This window comes from Monodelphis domestica, chromosome 6 (genome assembly GCF_027887165.1).
Source record: "Monodelphis domestica isolate mMonDom1 chromosome 6, mMonDom1.pri, whole genome shotgun sequence".
NCBI classification, from domain to species: Eukaryota; Metazoa; Chordata; class Mammalia; order Didelphimorphia; family Didelphidae; genus Monodelphis; species Monodelphis domestica.
This window is the reverse complement of record NC_077232.1, coordinates 129,431,374-129,455,336: the sequence shown is the minus strand read 5'-3', so window position 1 is coordinate 129,455,336 and position 23,963 is coordinate 129,431,374. Positions and strand designations below refer to the sequence as shown.

Below are 23,963 nucleotides of genomic sequence, written 5' to 3'. Positions count from 1 at the left end.
TTGGCTGCTGTACTAAGTAACTCAGAGTTATAGATGGAGAGCTTTGAATTACCTTAACCAATAGGAATTCTGGTAGGTGGAACACTGGCAGATGAAGGCTGGACTTGGGGAAATTAGCTTTCTCCAAGTAAACCCTCTACCTGGATGTCAAAGATTTCTCCACGAAATCCCGACTTTCCAAGGAGAATCTCTTAGAGCAAAACTCCCCCTTCAGCTTGAAATTATAGGCAGAGAGACAAAACCCACTCCCAGCTCAGATAAAATCCAAGAAGGAAGTTTAGTTCGGTTATTTTCAGTTTAGACTCCCACAATTCCTTTCTTACCCAGAATCCCTTCCCAGGATTTATTTCAAAATTCCCTTCTTTCCACTAACCCTAGAAAACCAGTTTTCTCCCTAACATATTCCTACACATTCTCATTCAAAAGATTTGACCCAAGACTCATCGGGCTCCTTGTTTGTTTGTTTTTTAATTTATTTTGTTCTTCTTACGTCATAGGAATACTAGCACAAAAGAGTACTAAATGTTAATAAAATATTTTTCTAATATCTGAGGCAACTCTAGCATCAGAAATGCATAGAAAATGAATTTGACCTACTCTGTTTTGTGTAACAAGAACTTGAAAGCAAAATTTACCTGGACAGTATTTGGATATCTTAATCCTTTTATCCATATCAGGGACTATGTCTAGAAACTGCATATCAGCAGAGGGAACATATGTTTGCATTGGTTCTGATATGGGATTTCGATCCATTGCTATTGACTTTTTCCTATTTCTGACAGGATATAAATCAGTCGTATTTCGTTCAGGTGTCTAAAATTAGCCAATAAAAAGGAGTTGGCTTCCTAAAGTAGATAAAGCTAAAATCAATCTAATCTCCAAATAACCTATTCTAATATCAACATGTATTTCAGGTCTATGGCTTTTTACCTACAAGCTAAAAAGCTACCAAAAGTTTCCCAATGCTGCCACCTACAGAATACCATGAGAATATTTTAAGTAACATTTTTAGTAAATTGTTAAAAACATTACAACATCTGTACTTTGGCCACATTTACTCAATGTAGTGGAAGATTCAGCCACTGCCTCAGAGAGTCAAACACCCTCAAAACTGAGACAAAGAGAAGGCATTAGTTATCTGGACAAAGGTTCGGAGGCTCATTATGAATCTCAGCATCCATAGAAAAGATCGTAGACTTCCATTGCCATAGACCGTAGAGGGATGGGATGTTTGGAAGAATGAAATTTGGAAAACACAATTTATTAATATAGATAATGTTCAAAAATTCTGTAAGCAAAAAAATCATGGCAATGTCAACATTATCAATATGAAACCAGAAGACAAAAGAGAGTTGGAGCTAAATGGTAGGATGCCACAGAGCTCCTGCTTGAAAAAGAAGAGGAGGAAATTGGCAGAATTGCATGTTATTGTTTTATTGCATGTCCAAAGGTTGTAAAGACGTTATTTTGAGGGAAACCTGGTCATATCGTATTGAATATTGCTCACAATAAGCAGGTACCAAAAAAGAACGCCATGTCTACAATTGTAACTTAAATCAATTTTTAAAAGCAGATATTAATCAGCTATTATGTACCAGGCACTGTGCTGGGGACTGGAGATAAAACAATAGAAATGAAACAGTTCATGCCCTCATGCAACTCAAAGGAGACAACATATGATGTGCAATGATAAGAATATACCAAACACATGGAAAAGAAATATAAGGTAATTTTGGGGGAAGGTGCACTAGCAACTTGGGGTATCAGAAGATGGCTAATGTAGAATGTGGCACTTGAAATGAATTTTGAAGGAAACTAAGGATTCTGAGAAGCAGAGGTAAGGAAAGAGTCAATTCCAAGCTTGTGGAACATCCAATGCAAATGCATGGAGACTGGAGATGGAATGTCATCTGTGAGGAACAGGAAGAAGGCTAATTTGACTCCCTAATAGAGTAGGTGAAGGGGAGTGGTACATAAAAACCCTGAAAGGTAGATTGCAATCAGATTGGGAAGGGATTAAAAAGACAACGCATTTTCTATTTGATCCTCTGTGAAACAAGAAGCTCCTGGCATTTATTGATCAGGAGAATGACATGTTCAGACTTCTGCTTTAGGAATATAAATTTGTCATTAGTGTGGTTAGACTGAAAAGACCTGAGGAAGGGATGCCATTTAACATGCTGTTGTAATAATTTGGAGAGAAGGAAAAAACCTGAATGAGAGTCATTGGCAGAGAGGAGGGAATAGATGCCAGAAATGTCATGGATGTAGAATCAACAAGACTTGGCACCTGATTGGATATGTGGAGTGAGGAAGAATGAAGAGTCAAGAATGATTATAAGGTTATGAACCAGGATGACTGGAAGGATGGTGGTACTCTGGACAGAAACAGAGAAGTTTAGAAGAATGTGCTCTTGGGAAAAGATAATGAATTCTGCTTTGGACATATTGAGTTTGAGGGGATTAGAAAATATCTAGCTCAAAATTGTATTAATAAATTATTTACATAGGACTGGAGCTCAGAAGAGAGATTAGAGCAACTTGTGTATGCTCAAGAGAGTGAAACATTCTATGAAAAACATAAGAAGACTATCAAAATTTAAGCATAATATGATATAACAGTAGATGACTTTAATGAAAGGGAGGATATAGGGAAAATGACCCCCCAAATATGTTGGAATGATGGCTAAGGATTAAGAAACAAAACAAAATCTCATATTTATACATCATTAATACTTTCTTCAGGAAGACAGTTTGGAAGGAAAGGAAACAATATATATAATATAATATCACACGAAATGAAATCAAGAAGTTCTTATAAGAAAGGAAATTACTAGATACCAATGTGGCATCATTTCCAAATCAGCTAACCATATACAGCCAGAAAAATCAGCTTTTAAGATTGAAGGTGAAAATCTACATTAAATTAGGAGAAAGAAAAAATGAGAAAAAGATATGACATGAAATTAAAATAGTTGTATCACATATTAAAGTATGTTATTTTCATAGAAAAGGAAACCAGATGAAGAAATAAACATCCACAAAGACCATCACCATTTTCCAAGGAAGTTGAACTAATGCAAATCATTCTATACATTGAGAAAACTAAAAAAAAAAATCTAGAAATCAATTCATAAAGCAAAAACTTGACTGCCTTACAAAGTGTATAGAGATGGAAGTCAAGGACAAACTCTGGTTTAGCATGTAAATTCATTTGTAAAATCTTCTAGAGGAGAATGGTAGAAGATCATAAGCAATATCATCTCAAAAATCAGCATGAAGCAATGAAGAGGGGGGAAAGCATTTTTACTTAAAGTCTGGCAAGAATGCCAATCATATCGTATTGGGAGCATTTAAAAATAAAAATGGAAAGAGGACAACACATAGATGAAAAATGAAAAAAAGATTTGTGGAGAAAACTATAACAAATTACTTCCCTTTTAATATGTAGTTTTATTTTATTTTCACTTCTAAATTCTCCCTTTCTCCACCCCTCCCCAACCACTGAGAAGGCAAGAAATCCAATAGCCATTATCCACATGAAGTCATGTGAAACATATTTTTAATTGCACTATGTTCTGAAAAACAAATATAAGGAAAAGAAGAAAAAATATGCTTCCAAATGCAGTGAATCCAAGCAAATTATTTTCTACATCAAAACATTTGGCCAACACATTTGGACTATGGCATCACAAATCCCCATAGGCTACATGAGGAATTAGGAATGGCTTTTAAAAAGGATTAGAAGAGCAGCTTTGTTAACCCAAGTATACATAGAGGGGGTCTTTGCTGGAGATACACGATTTTAAGGACACTGAGGGATCAGCTCTCAAGATAACTAAAAGAAAGGAAGACTATCAAACACTTGGGGAAAGTTCTAAACATTTTTGATTCCCCACCCCCAGTCAATTTCTATAAAATCTTTATGATAAGCAGGATGATTTCAGAAAAAGCTGGAAAGATCTGCAGGAACTGATGCACAGTGAAACAAGCAGAATCCAGAGAACCCTGTACAGTTACAGCAATATTATATGATGATTAACTGTGAAAACTTGGCTACTCTCAGCAATGCAATGACCTGGGACAATTCTGAAAGACTATCTCCAGAGAAAGAACTGCTGGAATAGGATGTATGTGAATCAAAGCATGCTATCTTTCACATCAGTGTATTTATGGTTTTATGTTGGTTATTTATGAGTGCGCTCTTACAACAATGACCAACATAGAAAAAAAGTTTTGCATGATAACAAAGATAAAATTTTTAAAAAGAAATTAGAAAGTAAGGAGGGTTTGAGGACAATAAAAGATGACTTTTAGAAAAAATAAAATCTTTATGAGAATAATCTACATGCACATCAAGGGCATGTTTGAAAAAAGGACGAGAAGGGAAAGAGTCAATCTTTATTTTTTTTTAAGAGGTAGGGGGAAGTGATTCTCTAAAGTATTAGAGATAGCAATAGCATAGATTAACAGTTCTTCATGGTACTTTGAAGTTCATCCCATCAGTAGGCTAGATTTCTTTCAGAGTAGAAAAACTTCCAAAGTCCAGAAATTTGGCCATTTTTTAACATCAGGATTCACTTCAATGATCTCCTGACCCAGAGGTGAGAACCCAGAAACATTGCTTTTTCCTGAGATTCAGTGGCTATAATTCTCTCTTCAGATGAGTAACATCTCACAATCTTGTTCCAGAGCTTCTTGCTGGGGATGATGGTCAATACATCACACAAGGGTTTGTTTATATGGAAGTTTCTCTCCAGAAAGATGTAGTACTTTTTGTCAATAATCTTAACCCTGGTCCTGGCCTGGATGTAATATTGCATAAGGTGGCTCCAAACAAGGAACCCAGGATTTGCTAGCCTCTCACACTGACAGAGACTCCATGTTTGGAAACATCCATCTCAGGATCTTGGCTGTTATTTATGGCAGGCAGGTAGGACTCTGAAATACAGTCACAGTGATGCGACTACCATATCCTCACAGATGCTGCGGAGCCAGGGTCAGGAGAAGGGTGGCTCCTTCCCTCATGGGAGAGGTTCAAATAATAACCTTTTAAACTCCTACTGTATGCCAAACACTGTGCTAAGCATTGGACAGTCAAAGAAAGACAAAAGGTGAAAGGGGGAGACAACCTGCAAACACCGTATAGAAGATATAGCACTAAGGTAAAATCAAAATAATTAACAGAAGTAAGACGCTATAATGAATGGGAGTAAGGGGGAATTAAGAAAAGGCTTCTTATAAATGGTGAGTTTATCTGAAATTTGCAGGGAGCCATGAAAACCAGGTGGAGGAGATGAAGACGGAATTCTAGACCTAGGGACCATCAGTGAAATTTCCTGGAATTGGGAGATGTAGTGAGCGTCTTGTTTTGAGGCCAGTGTCACTGGATTACAGTGAATTTTGGGGAGCAAGTCTAAGACGACAGGGAAGGAGGGTTAGAGTTGGGAGAAGGTCAGGTTATAAAAGACTTTGAATTCCAAAGAGAGGATTTTCTATTTGATCCCGGAGATAATGAGGAGTCTCTGGAATTTATTCAATAGGGCAGTGACTGACATCTGAGTGAAGTTGATTGGAATGGAGAAACTTGTGGCAGGCAAACCAATCGGCAGGCTATTGTAATAGTCTAGATGTGAGGTGATAAGGGCTTGCACTAAATTGGGAATCAAATCAGAGGAGAGAAGGGGATATATGTGAAAGATATTAAAAAGTAAAATCAACAGGCCCTAGGAATAGGTAAGATACTAGGGGAGTGAGTAAGGAGCTAAAGATGACACCTAGATTGTGTTATGTTTGTTAAAGAGAAGTTAGAAAGAGGGAAGGGAGACCAAGAAAATTATTTCAGCTCCAGACACAATAAATTTGAGATAACTAAGGGACAAACAGATTAAGATGTCTACTAGGCAGCTGGAGATGCAAGACTGGAAATTGGCAAAGGTTAGGGCTGCATAAGTAGATTTGAAAGTCATTAGCATAAAATACCAACAACATGGAAATGGGTTCGGATCAAGGACACATGTAATACCCAGTGGAATTGTGCATCAGCTATGGGAGGGGTAGCGGGAGGGGAGGAGGAATAGAAAATGATTTTTGTATCCAAGGAATAATGTTTGAAATTGATCAAATAAAAAATGTTATAAATAAAAAAAGATAAATTTTTAAAAAAAGAAAGTCATTAACATAGAGCTGATAATTGAATCCATGGAGACTGGAGATCAATAAGTGAAAAAGAGAGAAGAGGGCTCAGGAGAAACCCCTCTGGGATCCCCTTGGTTAGTGGACATGACCTGAATGAAGAGTATACAGAGGAGGCTGAGGATTGGCCAAATAGGTAGGAGGAGAACCAAAAGAGTAGTGCCATGTGAATGTAAAGAGAAGAAAGGACCAAGGACCAAATGTCAGCTGCTACAGAGAGGTCAAGAGCAGTGAGACAGAAAAAAAAAAGGCCATTAGACTTGGCAATTAAGAGATCATCAATTCCTTTGGAAGGAGCAGCGGTTGGAAGCCAGACTGTAGTGAATTAAGACAAAAGTGAAGACAAAGGAGAAATATTGTAGTGATTGTAGTATATTTTTGTAGTATATTTGTATTTTATACTAATATATAGTATATAAATTGTATATATATATATTGTATATATAGTATATAAAAATTAGTATATAAAGTATACTAAATTATAGTATATTTCTTGAAATAATCTATAGTCTGGAAGAGAAAAGATAGACTGAGGCTCAGTCTCCCGAGTTAGCTGTTCTTCCTGCTTAATAGCCAAGAAGGGTTTGTTTCCCATAGCGCCCAAGTTGTTCATGTTACCCATCTCATTCTCCTCTCTTAAATGTTTTCTTTCAACAAAGTGTCCTAGATATGGTAAAACCAAAGGTTCCTTGAAAGAAAACTATGTTCAATTATCCTTTGATAATTGCATCAAATAAGGCACAAATCAAGAATGTATATGCTTCTTTAAGGAGCTTGCCACGGTCACTGAACTCATTCAGTTGGAAGAGGAATTCCTTAGAAAGTCCTTAAGATTCTCCAGTTGGTAGATGGCATTGTTGAATGTGTCAAACACCAAGAACATAGGAGGGCTTCTAAATGGGATCTACAATCACTTAAAAGAGATTGGCCCAACTATCCACAAAGAAATTACCAAGTATATGAATGTTTACGGCAGACCATGAAATATAGTCAGAGACACAAATCATAAGGCAGGTCCATCACTTCCTGTCTGTCTATATACGTTTCCATCCATTAATCCAGGATTTTTGCAATAGTTTCTTAACAATCTTCCCATCTCACCTCTGAAATGTCCTATTACTTATACAAATATATATATAAATATATATATATGTTAAAAAAATATATATATATCTGCCTGTCTTGTCTCTTGGATACACATAGCATCTGAAAAACATATTGGAACCAAAATTCAATAGGAGGAAGAGTGTGCTAGCTAGGGTGTTTTGATATAATTGCACAGCATTTCCAATGCTCTCCAAGCTGACGTTTGAAAAAAAAAAAAGGCCTAATGACATTATTCTTAAGCAATATTGTGTGGCTGTAATTCATAGAATTACCACTATTTCTGAAATGTAATTATAATTCATCAAAAGAGCAAGGCAAAGATGAATGATGATACAGAAAGAGTTTGTAGTAGCATATTACCAAAGAAGAATGGACACAGAAACCATCATGAAAAGTCAGGGAGGTGAAGGACTGGAAAAGTTGGTGGACTGGTCATGCCTATAACATAAGGGATTGTAGATAGATAATCTTCTGTGTGCTGTTGATACTTAACTAGTAGCAAAAGCATATAGGAAGGTGTATTTTCATTTAGCAAAGGTGCCCGGATTGAGTGGACTTCTTGTGGATAAATTAGGAGAGGACATGGACTAGTGTTGTAGAGAATGGGTAACCATGGATGGACTGTGATCTGCCTCTTGGTCAAATAATCTATATTTATCAGACCTTAGTCATTAAAGTATCAACATATAAATCTCCAGAGTTAGTTTGTTAGCTAGTCTGACTATTCTTAAGAGAAATTTGGAATTATCCCATCAAATAGAGTGATTAGTAGGATCATACTCTGACCCAGAGATCTTCCTGTTAGGCATATATCCCAAAGAAGTCAACAGAAAGGCCCCACCTTTTTTTTCCTGTTGACCTCATTGGGATAGATGTCTAGCAGCACTTTCCTGGTAGCAAAGATCTGAAAATAAGATATGGTATTATATTACTGTTAACAAACAAACAAAAAACCCCCTATGAATTCAGAAAAGCAGAGAAAAACTTAAAATGAACCAATGGAGGGTGAAATAAATAGCAAGTAGTAAATAAATGTGAGTTGTCATTAGCTAGTATGCTAATTACTTTAGTTCTACAATTTCTTGTACCAGCCTCTTATCTTCCTTTTCATTTCCACTGCTACAAGAGCAGCAGAGGTGCTCTCCTACCCATCAGGATTTTTGTAATAGTTCCTTCACAATCTTCCCACCTCATCTCTAATCTGCCCTATTACTTAAAAAATAATGTAACATTTGTATTAAGTTTTTCAAAATACTTTAAACCCATTATTATTCGAGTTTTATGACCTTGGTAGTTACTGTAGGTATTGTATTGCCCCCATCTTACAGATCAATTCAAGTAAGTGCTTTTCATCAGGAGTCTGGAAATCTAGGATATTGGAGAGAAATTAAATGGGACAGAATATCTAGGGACTAATCAATGTAAACCTTAAAATTTCTTAGATTTATAAATGTTGGAAATTTCACCATTGGGAAATTTCATACTTGAAAAATTTCCTATTGATAGTAAGAACTCTATTGGACTGTGAACCCCATTGGCATGGGAGGTTCCTCCTCCTCCCTTCTTAGGGCTTTGACCTATGCTTAAGCATAGAACAGGAAGTTCTTTGAGTCATGATTGATTTTATAATTGATACAATAGAGATACTTGGAATGACAGAACCAGGTCTTGAAAAATACAATTTCTACCCCACTCAGTCCTAACAGGATTTAGGAAGGGCTGCAGCAAAGGATCAAGATTTAATTATTTGAGAATATGACCTTCAACAGACATGTGCAAAGCCACAGACCTCTGGGCAGTCCTGGGTTAAGCTAGAGCCACCATTGGCACAGGGAAGACATGGACAGTGATTGGTATATGGGAGGACTGAGGGGAGGGAACTTGAATGGTTTCCTTAAAGATAGAGGGGTCTGAGGACTGAGGGGTGGTTGGTTGGAGAGGTTTTTGCTCTGAGAGGTGGTGCTTTGAGAGTTGGCTCTGAAGGAAGCTGGAGGTGGAGGCCCCCGAGACTGTTTCTCCATTTTGGTCACATGAGTGATAGACTGATCTCTTTTCTTTGCCTCAGCTATCTAAGGGCTTGGGCCTTTAGGCCCAGCCTAAACAGAAGGGGTATTTAAGCCCTATTCCCTTCTCTCCCCTTTCTTTCTCTCTCTCTCTCTCTCTCTCCCTCCTGTTTGTAATTAAACTCCATAAAAGGTTGACGGCTGACTTGAGTTTTCATTTAGGAATTACATAGCTGAATTCCTTGGCGATCTTAAATTAATATATATCAGTCTTTTAAAGTGATTTCCTTGTCACATCAACAAGCATGGATTAAACTTTGACTAAATGCAAGCACTGGCACAGGAACAAAGATTGGCAGGTTAATATGGCAGCATCAGGCATTCTAGGATAGTGGCCAGTGAAATGAAGGCAACGGTTGGGTCAAGGTTGAATATATATATAGGAAGATGGACAATGGGTTTTCAGAGAAGGATCATTAAAGTGGTATAGCACTATGAGATGAGATTCCAAGTAATTGCCCACATGTGATCAAGAAGAGATCACTAGAGTTTGTGAATATGAACACGATGTAGAGGGAGTCATGAGCCTGATGGTATGATCAGGTTAAGAACATAAATTTAAAACTAAAACCCCAAAGGCAGTTGGGGAAATCCTCTGAAAGTAGAATGGGGAGAAAGTGGAATAAACGTAAAAGTATTTAAGAATCAAAATGTCATAAACACCCCAAGCCATCCCATGAACTATCCTGGGGAGTGAAGTAGTACAAATTCCCCTTGCTGCATCACAAATAAGCTCCAATAGAGAAAATAAGATTTCAGTTCATACTAAATGAAAAGTTTTAGAATGAGAAACTATTTGTATATTAACAGGTATTTTTTTTTAATTCTCACATCCTGTCTTGGAATCAATACTGTGAATTGGTTTTAAGGCAGAGGAGTGGTAAGGGCTAGGCAATGGAGGTTAAGTGACTTGCCCAGGGTCACACAGCTAGGAAGTGTCTGAGGCCACATTTGAACCTAGGACCACCTGTCTTTAGGCCTGGCTCTCAATCCAGAGGCACCCAGCTGCCCCATGAACATTAAATTGGCAAGAGGTAAATGAACCAGAAAATGAAAATAGGGTGGGAGGAGGGCCACTTAGATGTATCTCCACTATTTTCTTAGAACATATGAATATGGGCTTAGGAGGAACCTTGAAGGTTATCTAGTCTAGTCCCTTTTTATGAACGAAGTAACTGAGGCCACAAAGAATCAAGCCCATGGGTCAATTAACAAGTGTCAAAAGGGTCTGAATGCTCTCTTAACTTTAAACTACAATGGGGGGGGGGGATTTTCTTATCCCAATCGGGAACCACTCATTTGACAGTTCAGTCTGCTCCAAGTCCAATGGAAGAATAAGATGTTTATGAAAAAAAGTGGTCAACTTCAACAAGGGAATTCCCAAGAACACAGATTTTATCTAAACTGACCAGAATTGGCAATTGAACACTTAAACTCTAACATACCTAGTTTTGGATCCTACCAGCTTTTCATTTATCCAATAAGGATCCTTATTCTCATTGCTATCCATTGTGCTAGTTTTAAACAGAATGATGAAGAGACATTTTTTTTAATCAGCAGAAAACTTTTATTCTTTTCTATCAGGTAAATGTAAACCACAACCAGGGGCTTAAGATAACAGGCACACGTTAAACTAGCTAGAGAAAGCATTAGATATTCCTCAGGGCACAAGACATCACAATATTGAGCCCAGGGAAGGGGGGAGTGGAAGTTCCCTCAGACATACGACATGTCTTAAAAGAGTTCCTATCAAACTTTGCTCAAAACTTAAAAGTGAAGCTCTGACATTACTTGGATGTGGTTGGGGCAGGAGCAATTCTGCAGAACCAAAAGGATACAACAGCTGTGTCCTAAGTATTGAAGCATCTTTGCACTGTTAGGAATGTGCTTTTAAAGCTGAGGAAAGAAATGAGTGAGATCCTTCCCGTGAGGAAATTAGGCACACTTGCAGAGAGCCACAGCCGAAAAACGAACTTCTCCTTCCTCACGTTCTGTGAACTGCCGACAGATCTCAGCAGCCCCCTGCAACAAACAGTTCAGAGTTGAGATTCGGCAGCAGATAAATCAAAGCAGGGGGAGAAAACACAATAGTAACAGGATTGACGAATATCTCAGATTTCCCACCAATTGGAAATTTGGATTGCTTTCCATCCAGACTTCTAGCCCAAGCTCAAAGGAAGAGGGTAAGGCTACACAGTAGAAGCAGCTTTATATTGCTTGTTAAAGGTAAAAGATTTCTGCCTCTACGCCCTATCTGCCCTGTATTTACACCGGCATCTATATTTATATTTGGAAGCTTTTTTTGTAGTGTTTTTACAGGAAGAGAAGAGTAGGAATAATTCCACCTTCCAGCTTTGTTTATAAGGCAGCAAAGTCTTTCCAGATGTCTTCTGGGGAGATGCTAATTCATAGGGGGCTTAGAAGACAACAACTACATACTCTTGAGTTTCCCAGTTTATCTCCATCAAGATTTCTCCAATTATCTCAAGTTCCAAGTTTTCCAAGTACCTCAAATGGAGGTTTTTTTTTCCATTTGAATAAGTTTATTTAGTCAATTGAGATCAAACTGAGATTTAAAGCTAGCAGGGACCTGAGCAATAGAACGTGACACTTAAAAGATGAGGAAACAGAAGACTAGCCAGGTTGTCATTCATTCAATTAAGTCCCTGGGTAACGGATGGGCTGGACCTTGTAGAGGACCTACCAGGATAAACAAGACAAGGTCCCTCTGTTTCAATGCCCTCAACCAGTAGGAGAGAGAAGCATGCCAAAGCTTGTAATACAAGACATGGGGCAACGTGAGTAATTCAGAAGGAAAACTTACTTGGGGACTTAGGGAGGGTAGAAGTGGTAGTTGGGCTCTACCTGGAAATAGGCATGGGCAGGATTTCAGCATAGTAAGAAAAGATTTAAGTTAAAGACATAGTCCATTGCTCTTGTTTCTTCACTGTATTCTTTGAAGTGTCATTGTGGAAAACTTACTGCTTACTCCCTAACCAATCTGGATGTGAGCTGATCAATTATTCTGGCTGGAGTCAGGAAGACTTGAATTTGAGTTCTACCTCAAACACTGACTAGCCATATGAACTTGAACAAATCACATCCTTTCTCAGCCTGTTTCCTCATCTGCAAAATGGGATGACAATAGCATCCACCTCACAGAGAGGATTGAATGAAATAACATGTAAAGAGCTTTGTAAACTTTAAGCTTTATAGAAACACTTGCTGTTGTTATAACTTTCAAGTAACCAGATGGCAGTATATTATTATTAATATATTAATTAAAAAACTTTAATGAACCGATTTAAAATTATTCTATTAAAAGATATTTTTGGAGGCAGCCAAGTGGCTCGAAGGATGAAGAGCCAACACCTAGAGATAGGAGATCTTGGATTCAGATCTCATCTTAGACACTTTCTACCTGTGTGACCTTAGGGGCAAGTTGATTTAACTCCCATTGCCTAGCCCTTACTGATCATCTGTCTTGGAACTAATACCCAGTATTAATTCTAAGATGGGAGGTAAGGGTTTAAAAAATATATATTGTTATTACTATACTTTGAAATCATAGTCACAAATAAGATATCATAGCTCTAAGGAAGCATTAATTAGCAATAACATTTTGTATCTTATAGATGACCAGTAAGTAGGTGGAAGGAAAACAAGTGTCTACTGAAGGACAATTCTGTTAGGAAGTTATTTCTAAAGTTAAAATCATCTTCTCCCCCTGCTCTAAAAACTTCTTAGTTCTAAACTTGCGGGCCAAGCAGAACAAGTACAATATATTGAAACCCGATTATTCTACTTTTCTGAGCCTGTTTTCTCATCTCTAAAACAAGGTCCTTGAATTGTTTACAAGATCCCTTTCGGCTCTAAAACTAATAAAATATTGCTAGCTGACATAAACACCAAAGTGGTTAAGAATCAATGACTAGATTAACTTAATTTGGTCCTTGGATGTATCACAAGTCTGGGTATTCCATTTTATATAACTAATTTATAATTTGTTATAATTTGTAATTAAATTCCAACCAATTCCCCACATTCCACCTTGGATTGGTTTACTTTGATGACTAAATTCATTTAAGGCTGACTTTTTAATTAAATGGTCAGCTTCTTAATGAGCCAAAACACAAGTGTTCTAAAATGTGAATTCAGGGATTAGACTGAGAAATGAAGTAGTACCTAACTTGTTAAATAAACTTTTTTTTTTACTAATTACAGATCTATCTCTTCTTTACAATGAATAATTTTACTAAGGAGAGAATTTGGGGTCCCCCCAAATCCTAGACCAGCCATTTTTGTAATAAACTATTCTATGATGTCATCATTATGACATGGGCAGCATTTGTTATACTATTACTAAGGAGTGATTATTAAACTAGGAGACATCCTATACAATTCAACAGCTAAGTCTTTAAATGAAATACCTTTCCGCTCCATAAATTGTATTAATGTTTCAGCTGACGTATAGGCAAGAGATTTATTCATAAAAAGCCTATTACAATGAAATCTGAATATGTCTTTCTAGCACTGGGATACCAGTTCATAAGTATTCAGTGTAGTACAAATGATAGAAGTTTTAATAACTTTTTATAACTTAATATCCACTCTGATCTCAAATTATAACAATGACTTGACAAAGTACGAAATATTTTTAGTGAGGATAAGAATGAATAGGATAAAAACTAGAAAAGAGGTCATATTTAATCTGCTTTTTTCCTACTAAAAATGAAGCATTTAATAAAGTGTATTTCAAAGAATACACCCCTAGAAACCAGGAGGACTCAAGTTATAATCTGACCTTGGGCACTTACTAGATGTGTGACCCTGTTTGCCTCAGTTTCCTCATCTGTAAAATGAGCTGGAGAAAAATAGCAAACCACTCCACTATCTCTGCCAAGAAATCCCCAGATGGGGAGTTGGACACTAATCAACATAACAAAAACATATCAAAAGTAGACTCACCTAGAAGTATCTTAAATTAATGGTGATGTTATTAAAATGTAAATAGATTTAATTTGAGGAATTTACTTAAGAATTACTGTTTGGTTTCTTTTAGTATTTGTTAGGTATATCATAAAAATATTAAAATAGTCTTAGTGACTGGGAGGAGTCAATGCTCTTAGATCGTCTATGAATTTAGTATAACTCCTTAAGTTTGTGGTAGATTTAGAAGTATAAATTTCAACATACTGGACCCATACCATAATTATGACGTATTAGTCTATACCACAAGTTTTAAACTTTTACAACTTGTTATAACTTTAAATAATCCTATTAATCCTACAGGGAAGCAGCCATAGGTTTTCACATTCACACTGCCTTTAGTTTGTGGATATATTCATTGAAGTTGCTGGCCATTTAATAAATGCTCATCTTTATAAATATTTGAGTGATGCCATAGTTCCACCACTGTGGCATGGTTCTGTCTGGAGAGCTGCAGAGTTCCTGCAAGACTTCTATAAATGAATACTCTACAGTCTCCAAGGCCAGAAGACCAAGAATACTTTCCAAAAGTTAAGAGAGAAGGGAAGGAAGTGGAACTGACTATCCAATGTGAATGTTGCATCCATGCTCACTGACAGGGTCTCTAGGGTGATACTGTTTCTTTCAGACAAGGGAAGGTATATTAAGAAATGACTCGGGCAGAAAAAATGCAATAGAACTTTAAAATAAGATCTGACATAAAATAACTGCTCTTCTAGACAATTACCCTCCCTCAGGTGGTCCCTAAGCCACAGAAAAGTTATTCTCTTTTCCATCTGAAAAGTTCTAATGAAGGGAAGGAGGGGGAACTAATTTTGGAGTTTTGCAAAGTGACCTTTTATACACGGATATTGATCTTGGCTTAGGTCATACCTTCAGGACTGATTCATCTGAATTGGACCCATGGTTTATAGGAAATGGCATTCGTCCATCTAAAGAAAAAACCCAGGAAGGTTACTGTGTAACATAGCATAACATAGTAACTTATAATAACCAGAGGCAAATTAAATTACTTAGTCTTGTTGCCTGGCATCACTAAAATGTTAAACCGTTAGTTACCATCTCATCAGTAGACAGGAGCTGACTATACCAATGAAGTTACACAGTGTATGTATATATGTGTGTGTGTGTGTGTGTGTGTATACATACACACACTCCTCTAAAAAACAACAACAAAAACACCTTATCTTCATTAATAGTAAGCATAGTATACTAATACTATACAGGACTGAATTGGTCCACAACAACTGAAGCTTCATTTCAGTGGTCAGTCTATAGTCAACATTTAGCTCTGCATAAAAATTTTAAAAAAGTAGTGTATTCTTGTGTAAGACATACCAAGCTCATAGAGATGACCATCCACATTGTTGAAAAGAATGAAATGGAAGTTCACTTCATCATCTACCTAAAGAAGTAACAGATAAATATGAGAATTTCACAATTTAGGCACAAGTCTTAACTTTGAACTAATAAGTTTTCTAGATCACCAGATAGAATTTTTGGTCCAAACAACTGCAAATTTCAGGAATTTTAGTAGCACCAATATTTAAGGGTATCTTTGTTTTTAGCAAAGGACCAACTGTTAGTGTCAAAGGCATGCTTTTGCCAAGAAAATCCTAGGACTGAATTAAATTTTTACTTGATGTTTTCAGGTGATCCTATGTCTAATCTCTTTAGAAAGGTGTATTTCCTTTTAAACTGTAATTACTTTATTTAAGGGGCAATGTTGTTGAATATCACATCAGTACTGATACTGAGGGATTAAGTTCTAAGCAAAATATTCTAAGTAAATTAGAGGATGATCTTGTTAAGTTCCTTTCCAAGGAAATGTTATCACTCATCAGTTAGACTTCGGATACAAGTTCTCATAAAGAAAAATGAACCAAGGATATTTTTTTCAGATTGGTTTTTTGTTCTTTTAGATGGACTTAGAGGAATATTAAAACTGCCTAGGAGACTTGGAAAAATGTTTTTATACAGATTCCCATGAATTACATATTATAGTTTAGAAACATAAGGAGAATCTGGATAGCCTAGAGATTCTTGATTTGCAGATCTGAGTTTACCCGACATTGGCCTTCCTGGGCAACAGCATCATGGGCTGCTTGAATAGCCTGTAAAATGGAAAAGTTCTATTAGTCCAGCAAATAATCAAAATTCACACACACAAATATTTTTTAGTGTCTCCTACCTCATTCTTTTCAAAGCACTTTGCTCTGTCTTCAGGAGAAAGCTTTGCCGTTTCAGAAATGAACTGTTTCAGAACTGACCCATCATCTGTAATGATACATGTTGGCTCTTAGTAGGAGACCAGGAAAAGGGATAGTCTTCGTAGAAGCACAATCTTTTTTTTTTTTAATCGGTGTAGCAAAATCATGCCACATGATGCTAACCTGGCTTTAGATGGACTTAATGTAGTTGCAAGAGGCTTGAGAACAGTAATTACTCAAGTACTGTCAGGTCAGGGGTTGCAGAGAGGAGCAAGGACCATTGCTTAACCATTGTTAAGATGACAGACTGGATTTTCTTCACTGATAATAAAATCATTCAATGGCAAGTCCAGTTAATTAGCTCAGATGTCTTCCCTGACCTAGGACTTATTTCATATTATAACAGATTAACCCTGCAACTTGAGAAATGAGGCTTGCCACTTCAAAGCAACTTTTCCTTCCTTCCTTCCTCTGACCTTCTATCTTAGAATCACTAAGTATTGTTTCCAAGGCAGAAGAGTGGCAAAGGCTCAGTAATTGGAATTAAGTGACTTGCCGAGGGTCACCCAAGTAGAAAATAGTGGAGGCCAAATTTGAACCCAGGACCCCTTCCATCTTGAGATCTGGTTCTTTATCCACTGAGCCACCTAGTTACCTCAAGCATTCTAGTTTAATTAAAATTCTTTTTATCACCCCTTCCAGAATAATGTCTTGGAAATTTCATTTACTGACTACCAAGACCTTGGAATTAAAAGGATCTCTTTTTTTCTCACTCCCTAAAGAAATTCCTTTATTAGGACACATCTCTGATCCTCCCCCAGATCTCATCTTAAGCATCTCTACCAATGAGGAACTCACTACCTGAAAACTATGTGCTGAAAAGCAGAACCAGAGAAGGTTAGAGCAAACATCAAACATAAAGGGCTGAGTCTAAAAGACATAGGGTGCCAAACTGTGACTTTTATTCCACCAAAACGAATTAAGAACTAGGGTTAAAAAAGAAAGACATAAAAATAGTCCTTATCTTGAGTTTATAATTTAAAGGAGAAGATAACATACAAACAAAATAAACCAGAGAATAATCAAGAGTAGGGCAGCTGGCAGCAACATGCACACATAATCCAAAATAGGATTGCTGGCTTTTCTAACTCTATCTCCAATGCCAAGCATCGTTCCTGTACCTATTGACTCATCAAATGCCCCATGGAGAGGTAATTATTAAGCTGTAGGTGTTCATAAATCAACCCTGGCAGTGCTAGCACAAGGTTTCTGGTCAATGTGATAGAACTAAAATATGTAAATAAAATATGCTTTTGATTTTTGGATGTGCAGTTCTTGACTCTTTTTAATATTATGGATCTTTCTGAGAATCTAGTGAATCTATGGACCAACCTTTTCCAAACTGTTTTTAAATGAATAAAATACAGGATTGCAAATAAAAGCAATTATATTGAAATTGTTATCAAACTTTTTTTAAAATACCTGGATGCTCTAGACTAAGGAAGAACTATTTTGAGGGAGACTTACACTTACCAAAGTTCAATTTGTCTTGATTATTAGCAACTGCGTGTATGAGGCCAATGGTGCCACAGGAGTTGCCTACAGTCTGCTTCATGAAGTACACCTTGGGGCTAACTTCTTGTCCCTTCAGCTCTTCAATCTGTTTTTTCCTGAAGTTCTCATGCTGTAAACATCAAAATCAACACCTGTTCTTTGTGCATGAAATATTTACAAGTTAAATCATCAGTAATGACAACTAGTGTTGAAATTCAAAATGGGAATTTTACTCAAAAGCCTTAGTTTTAAAGCCTTGGGAATAGATTATCTCAAAATAATCCCATCATTGCCCCTTCCTCCAGCTCAGGTCTGACAGCATCCCTCAGAGCCCCACCCAGATGCTGCAGTGCAGCCTCTGCATTACACAGAAGCCCAAGGATTTGTCTAGACATCACTGCCACCTTTGGCCTGGAATATTAGCTGCATCATGAACTTAGAAGGGAGGAATTTGGCTACATTTCTGAAGATATAATACTTTATAATTATAATATTAAGTGCATCTGCATTTCCATTTGAAATATATTTAAGATATTTCCATTTGCTATACATTTACTAATTTAGGCAAATAGAAATATGCTGATTCTAAGAAGACAATACTATATGAGATTGTAGCCCATGAATATTTTTTTCAATTAAAATCTTTGATTTAATATCAATTTATTTCTTGTTTGGATTTACCATTATACCGTTTGAATTCAGAATTAAACTTTGATTTTGTGGGGGGGTAGTAAAATATAGAATGAAGAGATTTACTCCACCTCCATGTAGAACTCTAAAGTGAAGGACATCTACTTCTTTAAATAAATATTATTTTTAATTCCTTATCAACACGTTAGATTTTCTTATTGTCTGGATTTGTGTTTTCTTTGATTTAGGGAGCTCTTGGCGAGAAGGTGCCTCTCTATAGTCTCAGAGAGGTTTCTGGAGGCATCAAGAAGGTGATTTACCTAGGGCCTCAAACACCTAGCATATAGCAGTGGCAGCACTTGAACTCAAATCTACCTGAGCCAGCTATCTACCATGTCCTGGTTATCTCTCAGATAAACAGACATCACTCGTCCCAAAAAATTTAGTGCAGTTTAAATCTATAAAAGATAAAAAGATGCACTGAATTTTGTCTATATGTATATATACATGCTTAATATACATGTGTACATATGTATTTCACTAAGTTAGTAATGGTCAAACTCATATCACAATGAATTTTCCTACAATAAATCTCCCTTCTAATGTTTTTATTATATTTATTTTATATTATATATTTATTCTGGCACTTTATAATGTGCCAGAATCAAGCTTTTGTGAGATAAGGACAAGCTACTCCTGCAACCAAGTTAACATTTGTTGGTCTGGTCTGACTCTTGGCTAAATCACACAATTAGAAGAGAAGTTGGCTTTAGAACTCCACCTAAAAAGAAAGCTTTTTAAGGAATAGGTTCAGGCTTAAAAACTCTCAATAACTCCGTAATCTGGAAGTCCAAGAGTATACCAGCAGTTAATATTTTGTCATTGTTTCACAGGAAATTCAAATTAATTTAAAGGAGTCTCAATAGCACCATCCTGTTTTTCTTTTATGCTTTGTGAAGTCTTGAAGCCAACAGTATTGCTCAGGGACTATATATGCAGTGGTAGATCCACTTTCCAAGGAGACATCCAAAGATGTGTGTGCACTAACATCCCAAGACTTATAAGTGATTCAGCTAAGTCCAAGACTAAATGGCTATCGTATCTCATAACAAGAATTTTTTTTAAGAATTGAAATGAACCTTATTAAAAATCTGACCTCATTATGGACAGGAAACCAAGGCCAACGGGTAGAATGTAACTCATCTAAGATCACAGATATGATCCTTGCTTCAAGGGTTCTCTTTCTACTGAACGGAAGGTTTTGTTTAAAAGCTTTTGAGAAATAGATGAGGAGTTCATGCCTTGGAAGAGAAAATCTATATTGCTGCATCTCCAAGGTTTGCTCTCAAGTACTTATCAAAAGCCATGAGTCATTATGGTATCATTGATCCAAGACCTAAAAGCCAGACCACCATATTGAATGGGCCAGCTGAAGTGCTGTGCTTTTAGATGCCAGCTTGAAAGTTGCATTTGGACTTGGCAACCTCTTTTCTTGCTTATGTTAGCATCTGGCAAAAAAAAAAAAGCACCAAAAAACCCCCTCATTTTAGCATTCCACAAAAATGCTCCAAAAGGCTATCTTATCTTCTCGATGTACCCAGAATAGTAACTTTGTATTCCTGCCTAGAGCACAAAATTAGACACATTGACCACTTCTCAGGCAGTTGGTACAGCAAGTTTGATAAGTGCATTTTTAAAGATTTTGCAAGTTTACACTTTTTATCAAGCTAAAAAGTGTGTGGGACCTAGTGTGGTCCCAACAAAAGGATCTCATCTGAGGATTGCCTTAAAACAATCAGGCAATCAGTATTCAAACTGATGAAACTTATGCATCCTTAAAAGTTTCATCCACTCCTGTATAGCAGCTGATGCTATATATCAACAAGAGGCAAATGAGGGCTGTCCTGCAAACTAGTTCATCCTATTTGGTGGTGGTGGTGGGGTTTATTGTCAAACTTTTTATTCCATTACGTGGGCTTCAAAGGAGTGGTCTGTAACATGATAAATTTTGGGAAGAGTATTTTCCTATGCTATAAAAATATATAATATATTCAAAAAGTGCTCTTTCAGACTAAACTGCCAGATGACAAGTTTATGTGGGAAAGAAGGCAAAGTCATACTTGAGACCTCACCTCAGAGAAAGCAAAATAATTCCAAGCACAAAAGGGTCCTGAGAGCCCAACTTAGAAAAGTCTAGTGAAACTGTGGACCCCTTTTGCAAATGTTTTTATAGCCATAAAATACGAAAAATTACAAAGTGAAATACCACTGCCAAATTATTTTTTTTTAATAATCATGGACCTCAGATTAAAAACCTCCCTTCCAAGCTGTTTGAGATTCTGCCATGTAATTCACCTGTCTTGATGTTGCCAATTGATGACCTTCCATTTTGTAAAAACAGAAAGAAATTCCATTTACTGAGCCAACCAGTGGTTATTTTAGAATTAGAGTTCCCTTTATTCATTGGGCCATCGATATTAAAGAAGATGGTTCCCTTTCCATCCCCAAGAGTGTTAAGAAAAATTAAGAAAAAACTTGAGTGTTGATGAAGCTGAAGAGGGGAGGGGATGGGAGGGGAAAGAATGGGGGTGGGGTTCCCCTTTGGTGGTTCTTTTTCTGAATTGCCCTAACATTTTATTGTTGATGAATGATAGGATTTTAGAAACTGGTATGAGAGGGTTTTGATCTAACCAATCTTTTTGTATTATAGAGAAGGAAACTGAGGCCCACAATGTCTTGTATCCTCTTACATTCTCCCTAAGAGCTCCTTATTAGCAGCTAATTAAGTTTGACCTCATCCCCCCTTCAGAAAAGCTAGCTAAATAAATGTTCACAGGGAAAGGCAGGCCAGGCTCCACCTCCCCTACCCCACCCCCCAGGGCACACCCTTTGTTTTCCCCATCCTGGAAAGAACAGCTTCTACTCGCCTCAATTTCGAAACAAAATAACCATTTTTTTCATTTAGCTAGGATCCCCGCCACCTGCCACCCCCCACCCCCAACATTCTGAAGAAAATTCATCTATTGTGGGAAAACCGGCTCTTGCACATCCCCGATTTCCTACCTGGGCAGTGAGGGGAAAGAGCAGAAGAAGAGCACAGGCTGGGGCTGGCACGGTGCCCAAAACATCCTCCTCCAACCCCAGCACATCCACGAATTTCCAATCACCCCCAACCCCGAGGCGGGTCAGCACCTGTGGGAGGCAAGACCAGAGACCAGCCCAACCGACCGCACCTGCTTAAGGGGCTGAAGGGGAGTCGGAGTCCCCCTCCCTCTTCTATATTTCCATCTAACCCACCACTGCCTTCCTCCACCCGCCGCTGCTGCCCCCCAGTCCAAGCTGGAAGGAGAGCCCCGCCCTGCTCCACTCTCGGGGCGCAATGACACAGCACAAAGCTGCTCGCTGCCCACACGTGTTTAGCTTCAAGCTGTTGCATTCTAAGTACATTAGAATATTCTGGACATCTTGGGGGGGTGTCGGCCAGCCTCCTGCAGTGACCCCAATGAACCCCTCCACCCACTTAGGATCCCTACCCTTCCCACACCCCTATCCTAGGCCGCGGCATCTCGGTTAACACCTGGGGTCACGGAGAGCAGGGCAAGAGGGATAGGAATGGACCTGAGATTCAAGATCCACGGCGGGGGGAGGGGGTATGGCAGTAGAAAGGCGCCCCCCATAGTCCACCCCCAGAACGGCCTGGGTGGGGCGGATTGCGGCTATCCTGCAAAATAGGCAAATTCGGGGTACCGGGAAAGAGACTGCCCAAGATGGAGGAGGAGGAATCATAACGGGAGCCACCACTCACTTTGTTCAGCATCTGAAACATACAAGGAGAATAGGAAAGGAAGAAGGGAAGGAGAAATGGTACAGTAAGCTGGGCGCCCCTCTCCCGGCACGTCCCCCTCCCCCAGACCGGGAAATTGTGCACCAGCCGCTAACCTCGGGGTTAATCTCCATCGGCTTCAGCTGCATCTTTGCACGTTCCGGCCGGAGTCTTGATCGCAAGGTGAGCAAAGGCGAAAATTAACCAAGAAAGAGCAAGCGAGCGAACTAGCTAGTGGACTCGCCCGGCTGCGCCTTTATATATACTGCTGGTCGGACTCACTGAGGGCGTTTGCAGAGGGGGGAACAGGGCAGTTCAGTTTAAGGGAATATAGACGAGCCGCGGCGGATCGAGATTCTACATCCCCGCCACCTGCAGCGGAGTGGTACAGCCGGACCCCCCTCCCCAAAAAAACCCGTGCGGAGTCCATTTCCAATGGTGAGATAATGTGAAAGCTGATGAGCACCCTAGAGGTGCTTAGGTGTTATGGGTGAGGCATTTTCAGTGTGTGCCTTCCCTCCTTTAATCCCTGAGAAAGACATGAATAAGTCCATTATCCGTCATCCCAAATATGAGAACGAACGATCAGATTCCCTGATGCTTCCATTAAAGACTCAAATTCAACAGGTATTTGTTTAATAATAATGATTATTTTTTAATGACGACGTTCAGGGCACTTGGGTGTTGCAATGGATGGAACACTGGACCTGAAGTCTGGAACATTCAAGTTTAAATCCAGCCTCAGATACGTCTCAGCTGGGTGACCTTGGGCAAGTCATTTGATCTTGCCTCAGTTCCCTCAACTGTAAAATAAAGACAATAATAGCAACCCTCTCAGAGTTAATGTATGCATCAAATAAGATAATTGATGTAAAGCACTTGGCACATACTAAGTGCTCTATAAATACTGGCAGCTAATATTATTACTGTTGTTGTTATTCCATACTTTCTTTTCCTACCCTTCCAATTTTAAAATCATCTCTATTACTCTGTTAAAAAAAAAAAAAAGCACCCTAGTGCCTCCTGGTTTGAGCCTAAAGTGCTCTTAATTTACTAAATAAATTCTCATAATCTTATATATCTCAAAGATAATGTTTGGATCTATTCCCACAGTTGAATCACAGTTGAACCTGATGCCTCTTCCACTGTATTTCCTAAGTAAACTGATAATAATATTTAAATCCCTCAATTCTGTTTTGAAGAACAGATGAAAAGTACATTTCTGTTTTAGCATTTAAATTACAACCAAACCAAAAGATCTCAAAGTGCTCCCCACAAGTGCCATTTGGTGATGAATATTAATGGACCGATTTTACATGTGGAACAAGAGAACAGGCAGATGCTAAAATGTATACCCTGGGGTCTTCCTGATTTTAAGAAGCTCTTAGTATT

The 23,963-nt window shown here is 38.0% G+C and overlaps 1 protein-coding gene across 1 annotated transcript; it reads right to left on the bottom strand.

The window, feature by feature from the left end:
* Window positions 1-10,908: 10,908 nt before the first annotated feature.
* On the bottom strand, window positions 10,909-22,842 carry UCHL1 (ubiquitin C-terminal hydrolase L1). The gene is made up of 9 exons (XM_001365380.5): window positions 22,688-22,842; window positions 22,554-22,565; window positions 21,812-21,940; window positions 18,098-18,248; window positions 16,546-16,631; window positions 16,421-16,468; window positions 15,693-15,759; window positions 15,228-15,286; window positions 10,909-11,387 (listed from the first exon to the last, which is right to left on the bottom strand). The coding sequence occupies exons 1-9, from the start codon at window positions 22,718-22,720 to the stop codon at window positions 11,301-11,303; spliced, it is 672 nt and encodes a 223-aa protein (XP_001365417.1). The 5' UTR covers window positions 22,721-22,842; the 3' UTR covers window positions 10,909-11,300.
* Between the last annotated feature and the right edge of the window lie 1,121 nt (window positions 22,843-23,963).